Genomic DNA, 20,000 nt, shown 5'->3' on the forward strand with positions numbered 1-20,000 from the left:
TTTTTTTTTTTTTTTTTTGCTCTATCACGGTCCTCCAATTCGACTGGGTGGTATTTATAGTGTGGGGATCCGGGTCGCACCCTGCCTCCTTAAAAGTCCATCACTTTTCTTACTATGTGCGCCGTTTCTAGGATCACACTCTTCTGCATGAGTCCTGGAGCTACTTCAGCGTCTAGTTTTTCTAGATTCCTTTTCAGGATCTTGGGATCGTGCCTAGTGCTCCTATGATTATGGGTACGATTTCCACTGGCATATGCCATATCCTTCTTATTTCTATTTTCAAATCTTGATACTTATCCATTTTTTTTTCCCTCTCTCTCTTCAACTCTGGTGTCCCATGGTATTGCGACATCAATGAGTGATACTTTCTTCTTGACTTTGTCAATCAACGTCACGTCTGGTCTGTTTGCACGTATCACCCTATCCGTTCTGATACCATAGTCCCAGAGGACTATGGTATCAGATGTTTCTTGCACAGGCTCCAGTGGAGGGCTTTTGCCAACTGAATCATGCCTCTTTTTGTACTGGTTCTGTGCAAGTGCCGGGCATTCGCTTGCTATGTGGTTTATGGTTTCATTTTTCGTATTGCACTTCCTACATATGGGAGAGATGTTATTTCCGTCTATCGTTCTTTGAACATATCTGGTTCTTAGGGCCTGATCTTGTGCCGTTATCATTCCTTCAGTTTCCTTCTTTAGCTCTCCCCTCTGTAGCCATTGCCATGTGTCATCGCTGGCTAGTTCTTTAGTCTGTCTCATGTATTGTCCGTGCATTGGTTTGTTGTGCCAGTTCCTCTGTTTCTGGTCTGTGTTTATTCTTCTTTCTCTGTATATTTTTTCTGGGTCTTCGTTTACTTTATTAGTCCTTCTTCATGCACTCTATAGCCGACTCGTCTTCACTGGTTTTCAGATATTGCCTCAGTGTTCTGTTCTCGATGTTATTATTATTATTATTATTATTATTATTATTACTATTATTATTATCATTATCATTATTATTATTATCATTCCTCCATATTTTATTCAGTTATTCTATCTTCGATAAACGTGTGTGTGCTCTCGCCGTTCTCCTTTGTATGGAACCGACCCGTTTTTGTACCAACAAACCTTGTTATTGCATTTATTTATTTATTTACTTTTAGTTCGAGTTGTAGAATAAACCGCCAGCCAGTAATTCACGCTATCGTATATATGTGTGTGTTTGTATTATCTCTCTCTCTCTCGCTCTCTCTCTCTCTCTCTCTCTCTCTCTCTAGTATATATATATATATTATATATTATATATATATATATATATATATATATATATATATATATATATCTATATTGAGAGAGAGAGAGAGAGAGAGAGAGAGAGAGAGGTTGTCAATACGTTACAAAGGAACACGATAAAAGTTCCTTTCCTTTTGTCGAGGCTAAACCGACACAGTTTTGTGAACTGATGAAAGATTAATAAGTAGACGCGAAAACTGTATACAAAGCGGGAGAGGCGCCTTGTATCGGTAACGAATGAAAGGAAAAGGAAAATTTCTCAAGTTTTCCTGCTTTGAAAAGAAGCTCTTTATATATGTATAATCCGTCATCTTTTCGCCCGTCCGAGGATCCACTGTTTTATGAGACGAGATTAAAAAGTTTGTTGTTTTATTTGGTCTTTGGACGTCAAACGGCGATATTGAAAGAGTATATGAGAATGTGTTAGGCTTACCAAGTCCCATACCAGCCTATGAATAAGGAGGAAGAGAACCCGTTTTTCTCTCTCTCTCTCTCTCTCTCTCTCTCTCTCTCTCTCTCTCTATTGAACGCAGATGGTATCAAAATTTCACTCATATCTTTGGATGAAGAATTGCCAAAGAATGTCAATGAAGATATATAATGTAGGTACGTATGTATGTATAGCAGATGTGGATGTAATCTATATATATATATATATATATTATAATATATATCATATACATATGTATGTATGTATAATATATAATATAAACATTTATAAATATATATATATTTATATATATCTGTAGTTATTATATAATATATAAACAATTAAATATTATTATTTTATATAATATATATAATATATATATATTGTGTGTGTATATATATATATATAAAAATATTTTATATTATTATATATTATATATTATATATCTATATATATATATATTATATATATATAATATATATATATTAATATATAAATATTTTAATATAAACATTATATAATATATATGTAAAATTATATTATTATATATTGTGTGTATATAAGATAATATTCGTATAAATCTATTTATGGCTGAAATAAGACTAGCTGTGCTGCCAACCAGAAAGAAGGAAAAAAATAAAAGATGAATTCAGTTAGTGGTTATTTTACTTCAGGTGCCTTAAAGTTATTTAACGATTAAAGGATTTCGCTAACTCGCCTCTCGGAGAATCTTGCAGCCAGGCCATGTATGTATGTGTGTGTATGTGTATATTTTGAGGGTGTGTGTTGAGGTGTTGTGTTTTGTTGTACGACGTCATCAGATCTATATTTCATTGAAGAGCTGAAAAAAAGCGGTCATTTTGTTTTTGAAAGATACATTCAACCGATAAGTCTTTTGTTTTTGATAAATACAGCCGATGCGTCTGTTGTTTTTTTGGATAAATATAACCAATAAGTCTTTTGATTTTTATAAATACAACCAATATGTTTTGCTTTTCATAATTACAACCGATATGTCTTTTGTTTTTGAGAAATATAACTGATACGTCTTTTGTTTTTTGAAAAATATAACTGATACGTCTTTTGTTTTTGATAAATACGATATATCTTTTGTTTTTGAGAAATACAGCCGATACGTCTTTTGTTTTTGAGAAATACGATGTCTTTCGTTTTTGAGAAATACGATGTCTTTTGTTTTTGAGAAATACGATGTCTTTCGTTTTTGAGAAATACGATGTCTTTTATTTTTGAGAAATACAGCCGATACTTCTTTTGTTTTTGATAAATACGATATACCTTTTGTTTTTGAGAAATACAGCCGATGCGTCGTTAGTTTTTGAGAAATACAGCCGATACGTAGTCGTTTTGTTTTTGAGAAATACAGCCGATACGTCGTTTGTTTTTGAGAAATACAGCCGATACGTCATTTGTTTTTGAGAAATACAGCCAATACGTCTATTATTTTTGATAAATACGATATGTCTTTTGTTTTTGAGAAATACAGCCGATACGTCTTTTGTTTTTGACAAATACAACCGATACGTCTTTTGTTTTTGAGAACTACGATATGCCTTTTGTTTTTGAGAAATACTGCCGATATTTCTTTTGTTTTTGATAAATACAGCCGATATTTCTTTTGCTTTTGATAAATACGACATATCTTTTGTTTTTGAGAAATACAGCCGATACGTCTTTTGTTTTTGAGAAATACAACCGATACATCTTTTGTTTTTGATAAATACGATAAGTCTTTTGTTTTTGAGAAATACAGCCAACATTTCTTTTGTTTTTGATAAATACAACCGATACGTCTTTTGTTTTTGATAAATACAACCGATACGTCTTTTGTTTTTGATACATACTAAAGATACGTCTTTTGCTTTTGATAAATACAACCGATACGTCTTCTTTTTTTTATAATACAACTTATGCGTCGTTCTAAGCACCAAGAATAATGAAAAAATAGCGTTTCTTTATTGCAATTGTGCTAGTAGTAGATAAGTCCGTTAATACGTCGGTCCTTTCTGATAACTTTTAACAGGGTTGATTTAGTGGTATGTCTAAGATAGACGTAGGTAATTACTGATACTGCAAACACAATTAACGCTCTTTTACCTGAGAATGATCTCTTCGGGCAACCTTCTGTAATGCTAAGCTTTATAATGAAGAATATTACTTCCCTTCTGATGTTACGCAAGCCAGGATGTTTACGACTAATGAGAACTGATCCGTCGTCATTTCTGGCGACGCCAGTTTTAGTAGCTATTATCAATCAATCAATCGTTATTTCAGGCAAGAGTCTCCCTCGAAAAGCGAGACATGTCTGCCACGCCCCCACTCTTGAACGCATAATTTATGAATGACGTCATACGGACAAGGGCGTGAGGATACCAGGCACCTACCTGACTTACCGATAGAGAGGCAGTATTTAATAGAAATGTTAACAAAGGTTATCGGAAGTAGTTGAAACAGGCCACTTTATATACATATATGTGTGTGGATACATACATACATACATTTATATATATATATATATGTGTATGTGTGTGTGCGTGCGTATGAGATTCACATACGTAATTTATCTTCTGGCGTATCTTTTCCTTCCTTCGGCCGCAGACGCAGTTCATGCGGAGCTGAGAGAGAGAGCTAGACATATACAGACAGAGAGAGGGAGAGAGTGAGAGATAAAGGATTGATGGAATAGTCAATTCGGGTCACCATGAGAAGCGAGGATGATAGCTTGGAAGGTTTTCCGACTTTCTCACTGTGCAGTTTGCACTTGCATAAATGTTTGATGGTTCTGGTCGAGATTGGTGGCGTTTCGCTTCTCTCTCTCTCTCTCTCTCTCTCTCTCTCTCTCTCTCTCTCTCTCTCTCTCTCTCTCTCTCACACACACATGATTATATATGTGTGTGTGCATGCATTCTTTATAAAATGTTAAATGTGTGCAAAGGAGGTAATCCTCTCTCTCTCTCTCATATGATTGTACTATATGTGTGTGTTTGTATGAATGTCTATATAAAATGTTAGTGCATGTGTGCATAGAAGGCAATTCCTCTCTCTCTCTCTCTCTCTCTCTCTCTCTCTCTCTCTCTCTCTCTCTCTCTCTCGTTGTACTTTCACAAACGTGTTGCATTAGCAAGATTCATTCTCGAATGGTGTACATCTATATTTCGTAACCCGTTTACGATTTGCACATCTTATACTCGGTATAATTTCCTTTGGAAGATGACAATGTTTCTTCTAAGTTACATTTAAATTTATTTAAATTAATTTTTCTCAGTTCCTCGATATTTCGCGCTCAATAATATATATTCGGTGGCTTCCGTGGTAATGATTACTATTTTTATGAGCAGTAATTTAGACTTTTAACGAAGAATATTTTAGTTGTTGTCTGTATTTGAAATATGGAACAGTTGAAAAATACCGCTTTAGAGTTAATCTAATTTCTGTTTTCAGTGCAGTTAACTATTTATATAGCATTCGAGTGACATAACGTTTTTGTATACAAACGTAGAGTAAGACGCATAGCGGTTTTGTGCGAATAGCGAATTCCACGAAGTGAAGCGACGTCTTCAAACAACGATTCCCGTCGCCCCTTCCGGAAAAATCCCATTCCCGGTCTTTAGCATCACCCGTTGGCTCCCTCTTCCATTTTTCCCTTCCTTTCTTTTGATAACATCAGTGCCAAGCATCCCTAAGTTAAGTAGGCGCGAGGGGTGGAGGGGGAGGGTCGGAGGAGCGGGTTGGGGGGTGGGGGGTCATACGTAGTGCCAGACAGTGCCAGAATTTCAGGGGGTTTTAGCCGGTGTCGAACTGTGCCATCTGGCCGGCTTCGAACGCCTCTGAATGCCTACACGGAAAAGCGACGTTCACGGGTGGCTTACGAAGCCGGCGACTTTGCTCTCGGTTTTCAATGCAATTTTGGCCAATTTGGTCCGGAATCCACGGCGTTTTTCCCCCCCTTTCGGTTTTTTGTTCGCCAAGATAGATTGCCCCCCTTTTTTCAGATTATACATTTGCAATTTACTCCCGAAATTCAGCGGAGTTTCCTAAAAGCCAGGAACGATAGCGTCCATTGTTGAAGTATTGGAGAGGCGAGAAAGGAACTTTTTGGTGCATTTGTTCGGACTAGATCCAGCGGCGGTGGGTCTTGTTTGAAAAGTTGAAAACATTTTACATTTTCCATTATCCCGCTCCGATGCCAAATTGAATTTTCATGAGGCTTTTACACAAGTGTGGAACCGTCGTGTTGGGCTTCCGTTTCCCTCTGAAGTCTCTCTCTCTCTCTCTCTCTCTCTCTCTCTCTCTCTCTCTCTCTCTCTCTCTCTCTCGCTCTCTCTCTCTCCCTGACTCTTCGCTCTCTCTCTCTTTCATCTCGTCTCATCGGTCCTCTCTCTCTCCTTCATGCCCTCTTATCTGCTTGCGATGTCAACTCTTCTCATTCACTCTGTCGTGTGATACCGTCGGACGACTCGGTGTGGTTAGTATAACTCTAAATCTCTCATGGATCGCACCATCGACTCTCTCTCGCTCTCTCTCTCTCTCTCTGGCTCATGCCCTTCTGATCTGCTTGCGTGTCATCCCTTTTCATTTTCGTAACTGAGTGGGCGTGGAATATTGTTTGCGGGTAATTTGTTACATTTTACCATTACATTTTATTCCTTTTTTTATCACATGTATTTCATTAGAGTCTTGCTGCCGTCGGTATTTTTCCCTAAAATAAATCGGATTACTCTAGATAAAGAACTTTAATGGTGGAAAATAGTTGGAAAATTTGAACTGGACAAAAAAAGAAGTATTTAAATGTAAGTTTGCACCAGAATTATATGAGGGGATGTTCTGGCATTTCATTACCGTTTTCTTTCTTTGTCTTTTTGTGTTTATATATATATATTATAATCTTAATATATATAAATATATATATTTTATTAATTATATAATATATATATGTGTGTGGGTGTGATGTGTGTGTGTGTGTGTGTCCTGAACTGACTTGATCTGACGAAATAATATATAAACATTGATTTCTCGATGAAATGATTGGTAACTCAAGTTAAGTACAGTGGATTGATGTTGTAAAAAAAAAAAAAAAAAAAAGTGTCTGTATAAAGAAATATTAAAACGAACGTACAGGTGAGCCAGGCTAAAATGGACCAGAAGGGTTTCGAAGTGGTTTGGTCATATATAGAGAGAATGAAGAAGCGCTGTTTGCGAAACATTTTCTGTATATTTTAAGTGTTGGTAAGAAGGGAGGAAACCAGAAATATTTGTGTGATACTGTTGTTTATTTTATTTCTAAAATTATCACTTTTATTTTTTTTTGTAATTGTTATAATTTTAACATTTTTTCTATTATTCTCAATATTATTACTGTAGTTACCATTGTTATGAATACTATTCTATCTATTTCTTCAGCAGCTGCGAGGATATTGCCGATTATTATCATTTTTATCAAATGTATGTCTAGATTGTTTGTATTGTATTGTCGCTACTTTGTATATTCCATGTATATGGCCCTGAGCTGAAGTAAAGGGCTTTATTATTATTATTATTATTATTTCGGAAGGAGACCCTCTCGTAGACATGTTTTGTTAAAAATAACTGCTGCTTCAGCACTATTAATCTTATAAAGAGTCTTCTCTATCTTTCTGATGACGGCTTTCTCGTTGTTGCTTAGACTGGCGAGCAACGCACCAAAGGGCATGGTAAAATTCGGTTGAGTCATTTGATTTATTATTGCTTATACAATTCTCTCTCTCTCTCTCTCTCTCTCTCTCTCTCTCTCTCTAACGCGACGTTTCCTCCTGATCGACAGGACATTTATCAAGCGATAACTGCTGAGGGACTGAATTCTGTGTCTTTTCTTGAATGCGTAGCTTACCGCCGTTGAGGGCGACAAGCTTGCGGAACAGCGCATTCAAGAAAAGACACAGAGGTATATTAACCTCACTCCATACCAGCCCACCCCTGAACAAAATGACATATTAAACCTCGGACTAACAAACTGCCACTTCATGTCAAAACCGAAGAAACACGAGAAACGCCTGGAGATTGAGATGCTCCTCGACTCGATTCAGCAGTTGGAAGCAAAGAAGATCCTAACAACGACGGACGCCCTTCAACCTCTTCTGCTAGCAGAGGCCCTTACGGACAGGGGTCATACTCGAGCGGTATCTACACCAAAGAGATGAAGGAGGCAGCCGCAGATCTGAAGAAGAAAAAGAAGACATCACCGTAAGGATTTGTGCAGACAAGGACAGCCGCGTTCGTGCTCATCAGCACCTCGGAATACTTCGAGAAACTCGACGCCATCTTGTCTGATGTCTCTAAGTTCGAGAGACTTACGAAGAACCCTACGGAAGACATCAAAACGCGACGCCAACCGGGTCATCGCAGCCGTGAATGCCGCTACGAATGCCACACAACCTCCCGCCCATCCAAGGTGACTACAGCCTCGGCTACCTTTACGGGAACGTGAAGACCCACAAGGAAGGCAACCCCCTACGTCGATCATCAGCCAAACACCCGCCCCGACTTACGCTCTGGCCAAACGCCTTAATAAAATTCTGACCCCCTATATCCCCTCCAGGTACTGCCTCACCTCATCGGTGGAATTTTTGGAGAAGATCCGCGACTCCCCCGGTGCGGGAACCATGGCGTCCTTAGACGTTGAGTCCCTATTCACCAACGTCCAGTCGACGAGACGATAGGGATCATCATGGGAGCGGGTATATAGGAATCCCGATATGAGACCCCCTAACATCCCAGAAGACTCCTTAAGAACCCTGCTGGATATCTGTACGAAGAGAGCCCCTTTCACCACCCACCGAGGACAGATGTACCCGCCAGAAGGACGGCGTAGCGATGGGGTCCCCTTTAGGAGTCCTCTTCGCTAACTTCTACATGGGAGAAGTGGAAGAAAGGGTCTTCTCGCAACACAGATGTACCCCGCACATACGCACGCTACATCGATGACATCTTCGTGCAAGCCGACTGCGAGGATGAGGTAGAAGCCCTTCGGCAGCAGTTCCTGCAGAACAGCGCACTCAACTTCACTGTCGAGTACAGCAGCAACGATCGGCTCCCCTTCCTCGACGTCCTTGTCACGAAGACGAATCAGAAGTTGGCGACGACCGTTTACACCAAAGCTACGAACCTCGGACTTTGTCTGAATGGTGATAGCGAGTGTCCTGCGCGGTTCAAGACCACCACCGTCAGGGCCTTCGTCAGGAGGGCCCTCTCGCACTGTTCGACGTGGCAGGACACACACCTCGAACTCGACCGAGCATCCCAGATGCTAATTAACAATGGGTACTCGAACAAACTCGTAAACCGAGAAACTCGAGCCGCCCTTGACAAGTGGTACATGACGGAGGAAGAGAGAAGGAACATTCCGCCCCCGGAGGATATCAAACTTTTCTATAAAGCCTTCATGCACCACCAATACAAGGAAGAAGAAGCAGCCATGAAGAAAATAATAGAGGAACACGTCCCGCCCCATGGAGGAAAGAGAGTGTCCCTCATTATTTACTACAAGAATCGGCGTACGAAAGACCTCCTGATGAAGAACAACCCCTCCCCACCGGCAGGAGACCCCCTGAAGCAGTCCAACGTCGTCTACCGATACGTATGCCCCGCCCAAGGATGCCTGGGATTTACATCGGCATGACGACGATGCGCCTGTCAAAAAGGATTTCCTGCCACGCCCAGGAGGGCGCCATTAGGCAGCACGCCCTTGCAGTACACCGCAGAAACATCACGAGAGACGACATCGTCAGGAATACTAAGATCATCGGGAGAGCACCTGACCCACGACGTCTGCGTCTCCTAGAAGCGCTGCTCATCCTCGAAGAAAAGCCTCCCCTCAATACCACCCAAGAAGCGTTCCTGATACCGACGTGTGTGAGGAGGACCACACCCCTCTCCCCTAACGAAAGTACCAGCGCGCATGGAACGAACACCGGACATGAGAACAATACCAGGGGTGACGTCACGCAGGTAGAAGCCAATCAAGAGGCTCCCGGTGATACCCCCTACCTGAGAAGGTCTGCAAGACTAGTCAACGCCCGCCGTATGAGTCACCTTCCCGGGAACCAATAAAAACTCGACCTTCCGGAGAAGTGCTCTGACCGTACTGGAGAGCTCGCAACACCACGATATAAGGAGAAGGACTCGGGCTGCTCTGTGAGCAAGAGCCCGTGCTGACACAAGGTCAGCTAAATCAAAAACAACAAACAACACTGGAATTCAGTCCCTCAGCAGTTATCGCTTGATAATGTCCTGTCGATCAGGAGGAAACGTCGCGTTAGAGAGAGAGAGAGAGAGAGAGAATTGTATAAGCAATAATAAATCAAATGACTCAACCGAATTTTACCATGCCCTTTGGTGCGTTGCTCGCCAGTCTAAGCAACAACGAGAAAGCCGTCATCAGAAAGATAGAGAAGACTCTTTATAAGATTAATAGTGCTGAAGCAGCAGTTATTTTTAACAAAACATATTATTATTATTATTATTATTTTTTATTACTATTATTATTATTATTATTATTAGTATTTATTATTATTGTATGCTGGTGTAAACCCTCTTTTAAAACATGTTTTATTAAAAGTAATTGCTGCCTCAGCTGCGTTAATTTTATAAAGGTTCTCCTCTATTTTTTATAATTATTGGTTTCTCATTGTTGCTTAAACTGGTGAGCAACGCACCGAAGGTGTTGGCATGTCTCAAATTATTATTATTATTATTATTATTATTATTATTATATTATTATTATTATTATTATTATTATTATTATTATTTGGCTTTGGATGGATATGGTTCGGCAAATATTGTGCAAATTTTTTCCGCAGTTGTTACATGCTCAGTGTGGCAGTTAAAAATGAATAGGGCAGACACTGTTGTCTCAGATTTTCGCTGGAACACACACGCGCGCGTATGATATGTCGTATTACTCTAGTTTCGTTTATTTATTTTCACTTTCGATAACATTACCCCTTTCTCTGTACCTAAGAACCAAATGTCTGGGTGCAATCAGTGAAGACCGCTGTTTGTGGATTTTGCCAAACATGAATGAATGATTAGTTTCCGTTGCAAAAGCGGTTAAAAATTCAGATCGCCTGATTTTTATTATTTTTTAAAGTTCTCATTGCCTTAAACCGCCCACTAAGTGAGCTACACTTTTCTAAAAAGTTATATTTTTGTTTTTTCATCCTTTGATATCATCATTTTTCATTTTTGCTATAAAAGTTCATGTCGTACTAATCGAATGTTGTAAGTAACGAGTCTACCTCCTCGATTTGGATTTGGGTTGTATCTTAATGAACTGCTACGTAATATTTAGTTGCACTTTTAAGTTTTATATTCTGAAAATAATGGGACTGGTTTTAGGACAGTGTTCTTTAGTTTCATGCTCCTTGTGAAGCTCTTTGCATCTGAATTTATTCTGATAGACCAGGATTTAGTATTTTTTTTATATAACGCATATATATATAGTATATATATATATGTGTGTAGTGTGTGTGTGGTGTGTATAATATATATATCAAATTATTTATATAATATATAATAGATTATATATATATATAGTATATATATATTTATATTAATATATCATATGGGGATACAATCCACAATGAAGTAAATTCCTCTTGTAGTTTAAAATATATAGTACTTGTATAGGATTAGAGCTTTCGACCATCAACTGTGGTCTTGTTCACAAGACCACAGTTGATGGTCGAAAGCTCTAATCCTATACAAGTACTATATATTTTAAACTACAGGAGGGGAATTTACTTCATTGTGGATTGTATCCCATTTACTTAGAGGTACGACATAGTAACTGGCTTCTGCATATATATATATATATATATCTATATATATATATATATATATGTATATATATATATATATATATATGTGTGTGTGTGTGTGTGTGTGTGTGTGTGTGTGTGTGTGTATGTAGGAGGCATATTGATATGTATATTTATATTTTATATATATATATATCTATATATATAGAGATATATATATATATATATATATATACATATATATATATAATATATAATATATATATATATATATAGATATATCGTACAGTATATATATCATTTGCGGAAATTAGAATTAAAAAAAATATATGAATAATCTTCTGCAACATCGCATATTAGATAATTAGAACCTTGATGTACTATCATTTCTTGCCATCTTTATCTATAGTGGAGATTTCTTGAATATATATGTATATTGTTTCCTCACCTGCGGGAGAAAAACAAGTTCATTGGGATTTTCCCAAACCACAAGCCAATTATGGTATATATATAATTTCAACAGTTTGTTGTGGATTGCCATGCATTGCTCTTGATTTAAGACATGGACGGTTTGGAAGATCTTTCTTTCTCTATTAGTGTTAAAAACACCAGAATAAAAAGGCACAGTAATGGTTGAGTTGTCTCTCTCAGTGTAACATTTTCAGCCGACATGCCTTTCATGTGTGATGCGTTTCATTTTGTCATGAAGTTGTGTTCCTCGTCAAACTGCATCCGGTATATTTTGGCATGAAATTGAATTTCATCAAAGTGCATCTTTAAGAAGTGAGCAGCTTGAATACTTTTGGTTTTGCACGGGAGACTCCACAGTTCCTATCCTACCTCGCATTTTTACCACCCAACTATAAAAAAAAAAAAAAAAAAAAAAAAAAAAAAAAAAAAAAAAAAATCTTTATAGAATATATTTGCGCATTTGATGATAAAAGGTTATATTTGAGAAATATAACATGTTTTCGAGGAAAAGAATTCAGTGCGGTTACACTAACATTTTTTTTTTAATGTAGCTTAAGTTATCTAATGTGAAAAATCGTCAGGTTATCTCGATTTTACATAATTTATCGTCTTTGAATAAATAGCTATGTAATGATAAGAGACTAGGGAAAGTATACAATTTTATTGTATTTTATTTATTTTTTTTTTTTTTTGTGTTGTGGCTTTTATTAATCTTTTTAGTTTCAGGAATCCTTTATTCCTGACTATGGAACAGTCTCTCTTAAAGATGGCGTGCAATTGGAACTTTAGAAGTTCAAGCCCAGATGCAATGCATTACTACCCTAGTACAATTCTTGTATTTTGATATTGACTAATATTTTTATCCATTTCGTTTTTGATTAGTTATTTTTTTTTCTTTTTTGTAATGAGTGACCTCTTCTTTCTGTGTTTCCCATTACTGTCTGCTACTTCTTTCTAATGAACACCAGTTCTTTGAAAGCTTGAATTTTGAGTCAATGGCCCCTGTGGCTTGTTCCATATGAATAGGGTTCATTTTCTGATTAATAATAATAATTTCTTACTAGTATTGTTATTATTTTAGCTAGCATCACTAAAACCATGCTTCCTTTCAATTTGCAGATATCTTGGCCCGGGCCGCTGGACTGACAAATCTACCTTCAAATGCAGCTCCAACTCAGAGTCCCCAGGTCCTTGGGACTCCTTCCTCACCTCAAGTATCAAGACCTCTTGACCATGTCAGCAGTTCGACAGCAACACAGCAGTCTGCTGCTGCTGCTGCTGCTGCTGCTGCAGCTGCAGAAGCTGCAGCGACCGGCGGGGGCTTCATACCTGGTGAGTACCTGTTTTTTTTTTTTTTTTTTTTTTTCGTTTGGTACTAGTACTGGCTTTTGCGATTTGAGATTTATTTATTTATTTTTTACTTCTAAGGATTTTATTCTTTAGTATGGTTGCTTCTTTCTTAACAGTATAGTAGAATGATGTAAAGATGTAAAAAAATCTTATGTCTCCGTTAGTTCAAATATTTATATCGTAAGTGGAAATCAATTGTGACATTGTGGCGGTAGGTTGTGTTTTTGCTCAGATGGTGACTCTGGCAAAGTATTTGGCTCTCTCTCTCTCTCTCTCTCTCTCTCTCTCTCTCTCTCTCTCTCTCTCTCTCTCATTGCCGGATGAAGGTGGTTCACCTTGCTTAAAATACATCATTTGAGTTAACAGTGTTGTCCACTATAGCCACTTGATACAGTCACACCCATTCAGAGTGACACTTTAGTTCTTTGTGTGATTTGTCATGTAACAAAAGTATCTAGAGGTTTTTCATCTTCATCAGGACTATGGACGGATAAGTTTATTTGGACGACTCGCTGCCTGATAAAACAAAAGACAGTCGTGTTTTCGTAAAATTTATTATTAGAATATTGTTCACAATTATTTGCATACAATTATTTGCAGATGTAAAGTCATAATTAGGTCGAAACTGGAAACTATTTAGTATTGGGCTGTTTATCATTTTTATAATTCCTACATTACACAACGTCCCAGATATTTAGTATTTTAGTGTTATACATTACGTAATCAATCCGTCAGTCACTTATTAACCTGTTATACAGGTCTTTTGGTGAAGTTGAATGAGTTACAATATGTATACATAGGTGGTCATAATTCTCATGCTCGGATTGCATGGCACTGTACGGGCACTATACATAAGTATATTTGCATTTAGCTTCGTAGCTTTAAGAATTTTTATTTTTATCTTTGCATGCAGTTTAAGTCTTTTAAGGTTATCATTAGATATGTTAGAAAAAAAAAGAATGGAAACAGTTGTGAGGTATGAGAAAAATGCAGAAAAGAGGCTAGGTTGTAAACATGTGACAGACGTTTATATATAATATATATATATATATATATATATATTATATATATATATATATATATATATATATATATATATATATATATATGTATATATGTGTATCTATCTAGCTATATATCTATCTATCTCTATCTATCTATATATATATATATGTATATGTAATATATAATTGTGTTTGTGTATATATAAATTGTATCTTTAATCTCTATCTATATATATATTATAATATATTATATATATATATATAATCGATATACATATATATATATATATATATATATATATATATAGAGGAGAGAGAGAGAGAGAGAGAGAGAGAGAGAGAGAGAGTGTTAAGTGTAGAACATGCCACAAGATCCAGAAGGATATTTGGATGCTTCAGAGTTGAGAATGCTATTAGGGGAAGCGGGCGGGGGCGGTGGCGGGGGTGGGGGGGGGGGGGGGGGCGTTGGATCGGCTGGAGATGGCTATGTAGGAGGTGATTGGGAGATGTGCTGGGGACGGGGGAGGGTAGGGGTGGGTCGGCGGAAGGAGGGGGGCCAGACTGGCTGGCGATGGTGGCGGTGCCCCCCACAGGTTTGGGGTTTACGGAGATCCTGTTTCCTAACTTGTGGTATAAGTTTGAATTGTTGAGGCGGCGAGAGAGAGAGAGAGAGTAACCGAAGCTACGATAACTATTGTTGGAAGTGACGGGCCAATTAGACTGGGGTGGGTGCTGAAAGTGGGTTGGTCGATCGGGACGAACTTTGGTGAATAGAGGAGCCTGCCTTGGGTAATCGCCTACGGCCGAGTTTAAATGCTTTCGGTGTTTTCACATTTCAATTAATGGCTGGATTTTAGTGTTTCTCTACTGTTTTGCTTCTTTTTCCGCGCCCGGTGCTGTCGAATAAATCTCCAGACGTGTTGTTGATTACCCTTTTGTTGTCAATCACTGGCAATTTTATCATTTATATCTAATTTATGAGAATTATCGAATATCGATGTCTCTTTTCTTATTTTCTTGACATAAATACAATGAACGGAACTATTTTATTTCGGTTAATAATGATTATCACGACACATGAACTTGATTCTGGCTGCCAGTCAGTGATGTAGTATTATATAACTATTTTTTTTATACAGATATTCGTCACGAAGTGGAATGGGAAACGATTGGATATTTTGTTGATTTACGTTAGCTGAGATGAATGAACGGTTTTTTGAATGAATCGTAGGTTGTAAGGATTATACCCGCTCATTCATTCAGAAAATCATAGTAAGGCAGAGTGGTTTTAGAATGACAATAGAAGGTCTTTTCTCTCCTTTTTATACTTGGATTTGGGCAATTATGAGTTTTCACTTGCATTTAAATGCACTCACTATTATATATATATATATATATATATATATAATATATATATTATATATGTATTATATATCTATGATATATATTATAATATAATATATATTATATATTTATATATGTATATATAAAATGTGTGTATGGGTTTGTATATGTATTTGAGTACGTAAGTATATTTGCGCAAACACACACACACACACACACACACACACACACAAACACACAAACACGCTTGTCTTAGCTGTCGAGCATTTACCCTGTGAATTAGTATTCAATATCTTTAAGATTCAAATAGTACGAATAATTTCAAGTCGATGTATTTCCAAAATACATGATCGACACCTGATCTTTGAGGCCTTCAATTTGTAAACTGTGACCAGTATTTAGAGAAATATAGAGGAGTTTGTTTGTTCGTATGTTTACCTTGTAAATTTTGTTATCTGCATTATCTTTAATATTTATGTTTTTCTAATGCATATATATTCTATTTTATAGGATGTTGTCTCCCGATCGGTAGCCTTACCTACCTTCTTTGTAATGAATGTGTATGCACTATTGTTTTAAGGAATGTGTAAGAACAGTGTGTGCTTAGAAAGGGACAAGAATGTGAAGATTAAGTGGTTAAAATGAAAGAGTTTGGGACTTTTATAAGTAAACTTAAAAGAAAGTTTATGAAAGATGATGGAGGGTGTTGATCATATATGGTGTTGAGGGTGAATTGGCGAGAGAGATGATAAAAAGTTTTTAATGATAGAAGTGAAGTGTGTGTGTTCGAGTTAGAAGGCGTGAGTGACTGGTTTGGTGTGATGATGCTGGTAAGACAGTGGTGCATATCGTCTTTTTAATCTTTTTAAAATTGTTAAGGAAGTCCTGGTGGAAAAGTTCAGGGCAAAGGTAATAGACGTAGTTGTAAATTTGTGGGGTAGAAATATGGGTTGTGAATGCATTGTGGAAGAGCTAATATTCGCAGGAAAGAGAAATCTGATGAACCGTAGTGAGGAGAAACTGCAGAAATGAGTGAGAGTCTGAAGGGTTTTGCAAGAGGAGAAAGTTTGAAGGCAAATGTGAACAAGTGTAAAGCTTTGAAAATGAATGAGAACCAGGAAAATGAAACGGAAATTGTTGCAATGGAAGGTGAGAGAATGGAAACAGTAAATCCTTATATATTTGTGGGAGAAAATGTTTCTGATAATGGCAAGTATGATTGCAAGAGATTGGGAAGAAACTGAAAATGTCACTGGAAGCCAAGATTGAGATGTATGAAGGGATTGTTGAGCCAACTCTCCTCTGTGGAAGTGAAGTGTGAATGTTGATTGTGAATGAAAGAAATAAGTGAAAGCCGTAAAAATGAATTGTTTACAAAGTATTTGTTTTATAAGAGATTCTAAAAAGGGGAGACATGCAAAACTAATGGTGAAAGGGTTAGTGTCATTGATAGGCGATTCAGAGAGTTTTGAGATACTTTGGTCATGTAGAGAGAGTGAAGTTTTACAACCTGAAGTGTTGGGAGAAAGACATAAAAAGAGAAAGGTAAATGTGGAGTGAGAGAGCATGTGTTAAGATAGACGTAAATGGCACAATGTTTTTTGACACCCTGCTGCGAAGCCTTCTGTGTAGACATGTGAAGCGGCCAGTGTTGTGGAAAGTTTTTCGGTCAGTGGATTGTTTCATCCACGTTCAGCAAACTTTTTTTAAATTTTTAAATTTTTATTTAATTTTTTTTATTCCCGTTTCAGCAGCTTATTGGAAACGGCTTCATGCTGAAAAAAATTAATCCAACATCAACTGATGATGATGATGATGATGATGATGATGATGATGATGATGAGATGATGATGATGATGATGATGATGATGATGATGATGAATTTTCTTATTATTATTATTATTATTATTATTATTATGTTATCAACATCTGGTTTGGGAGGAAAGGAGCAGCCAAGTACAATAACGAAATAGTTATTGCTAACCATTTTAACTTGATTAAATTGTGTACCTTATCAGTATTAACTGTTTAAAAGTAAATATGAGCGTTTACGTAAATTATATATATATATATATATATATATAGTATATATATATATATTGTGTGTATAAGTATGTGTGTATGATATATTTGATATGCATACACACATACATACATAATAGATACTTCAATTAAAAAAATAAGTTTGCTGTAAATATAATGAATAGCAAGCAACAAATACTAATAATAGAAACATGCAAATTCTTCCCCCGCCCCTTCCCTTCCCCACCATGCATGTATGTGCGCTACTCCTAGGCTACAGTGAAATGCATGTGGTAAAATACGCTCTAATAGATGCAAAACTAAGCAGTTTTTGTAATGTGCAAATAAATTGCTGAAAGTATCAGTGATGGACGCTTGTAATTATTGGAGCTCGCAAATGAAGTACATTCAAGTACATTCAATGTTTTTGGTGCATTTACGTTTTTGCGTTCTTGGTGGAAAAGGTCTTTTTTTGATCTGTTTATGAATGCTGGAAAAGTTTTTTTTTTTTTTTTTTTTAGAATAATACTGGTGTTTATGTTTTTTCAAAGAGAAGAGGTTCATGAAATTAATTTTTTTTTTATTTTTTTTTTATTTTCTGTTTAATCATTTTTACCCCATCTGTCTCTCCTTCATTTCTTCCAAAGCGGTTTTTTTTTTCATTTTTAAGAATAATACTGTTGTTTATGTTTTTTCAAGGAAGAGGTTCATGAAATTAAAGTGCTGCTGCTTTTTTTTTTTTTTTGTTTTTTCTTTTTTTTTAAGTTATTCTCCGTTTAATCATTTTAGCCCCATCTGTCTCCTCTTCTCTTCCCTTCCTCTCTTCCTCCCATCAGTATCGATGGTCAGTCTGTCAGCCAATCACCAAGTCCCTCTTCCCTGATTTTAGTTAAATTAAATTAGGTGAAGAACCACCGTAGAATTAAGTGTTGCGGACACTTGCCGTTCCTCTCTCTCTCTCTCTCTCTCTCTCTCTCTCTCTCTCTCTCTCTCTCTCTCTCTCTCTCTCCTGTTTGCATACTCTTGAGCGAAGGAATTAAAATAAGCTTCGGGAATTTTCATTCTCCCTTGGTTATTTAAATCGAAGATTTTATCACCTAATAAAATCTGCCAGTCACTTTTTTTACCCCTTGTGGTTTAATCTCATCCTCTCTCTCTCTCTCTCGTCTCAATCGGTGGGTCTCACTCTCTCTCTCTCATCTCTCTCTCCTTTCTCTCTTTACATAGTTTTGGAGGAAGTAAATTAAAATGAGCCAAGGAATTTGCTCTCTTACTTGGTTATTTAATCTAAGATTTTGTCACTTTCAGGTTTAATCTCTCTCTCTCTCTCTCTCTCTCTCTCTCTCTCTCTCTCTCTCTCTCTCTCTGCATTAGCCTATTTATAGGTGGTTTTTCTCTGCATTGTTTCCACTCCTCTTTCCCTCGATATGATGGAATGAATATTTAAGAAGTTGGTCTGTGTCATTATTCGTAATTCGATCATGTGTGTGTGTGTATGTTTTTTTTTTTTTTTTTTTTTTTCTTATCAATTTTCGGGTTAAAATTTCCAGGCCCAGACCCTCCTATTGTTGAAGCTCCGGCTATAAAAAGAAAAGGAAAGAAATTGGCACAAATATATTAGTGATATTAAACGGAATCGGGGAAACGTTCGGAGGGGTCCCGGTAACGGAGTGGTCCCACTGGCGAGGAGGATTTTGGAAATGATGGGGGCGAGGTCATATTATGGAGGGATGCACGTGCCAAGAATGGACAAAGCGATTGTTGATGTTGTTATAATTCTTATTGGAACTTCGAATGTTATTGTTATACTTAGTGAAATTTCTCTCTCTCTCTCTCTCTCATCTCTCTCTCTCCTCTCTCTCTCTCGATCTCTCTCTCTCTCTAGATATATAATATATATATATATATATATATATATATATATATGGTTTTTTGTGTATATATATAAAATAATTAATTATATATTATATATATTTGAATATATAATATAATATATAATTAAAAATAATGGATAATGTATTATAATATGTATATAATTATGTTAATTATATTGTATATATAAATAGGTATGTGTATGTATGATATATATAGTGAGAGATATATATTATATATATTATATATATATATAATAATAATATTTATATCTATATATATTTATATATATATATTATATATATTATATATATTATAATATATATAAATATTATGTATTGTATATATATGTATTATATATACGTTTATATATATGATATATAAAGTATGTTTGTATTATGTATTGTGTATAGATAGATATATT

General features: G+C 36.4%; 1 protein-coding gene across 4 annotated transcripts in view; it reads left to right on the top strand.

The window, feature by feature from the left end:
* Window positions 1-20,000, top strand: part of LOC135224639 (Fanconi anemia group J protein homolog) — a 1,012,503-nt gene that overhangs the window by 707,796 nt on the left and 284,707 nt on the right. For all 4 annotated transcript variants that reach the window (XR_010316790.1, XR_010316791.1, XR_010316792.1 and 1 more), the window contains exon 5: window positions 13,104-13,316. Coding sequence is in view for 1 of the 4 variants with exons in the window: in XM_064263852.1 (XP_064119922.1) it covers window positions 13,104-13,316 (213 nt within the window). In the remaining 3 variants the exon portion in view is untranslated. The remainder of the gene's footprint in view (window positions 1-13,103; window positions 13,317-20,000) is intronic.

This window comes from Macrobrachium nipponense, chromosome 12, assembly GCF_015104395.2.
Source record: "Macrobrachium nipponense isolate FS-2020 chromosome 12, ASM1510439v2, whole genome shotgun sequence".
NCBI classification, from domain to species: Eukaryota; Metazoa; Arthropoda; class Malacostraca; order Decapoda; family Palaemonidae; genus Macrobrachium; species Macrobrachium nipponense.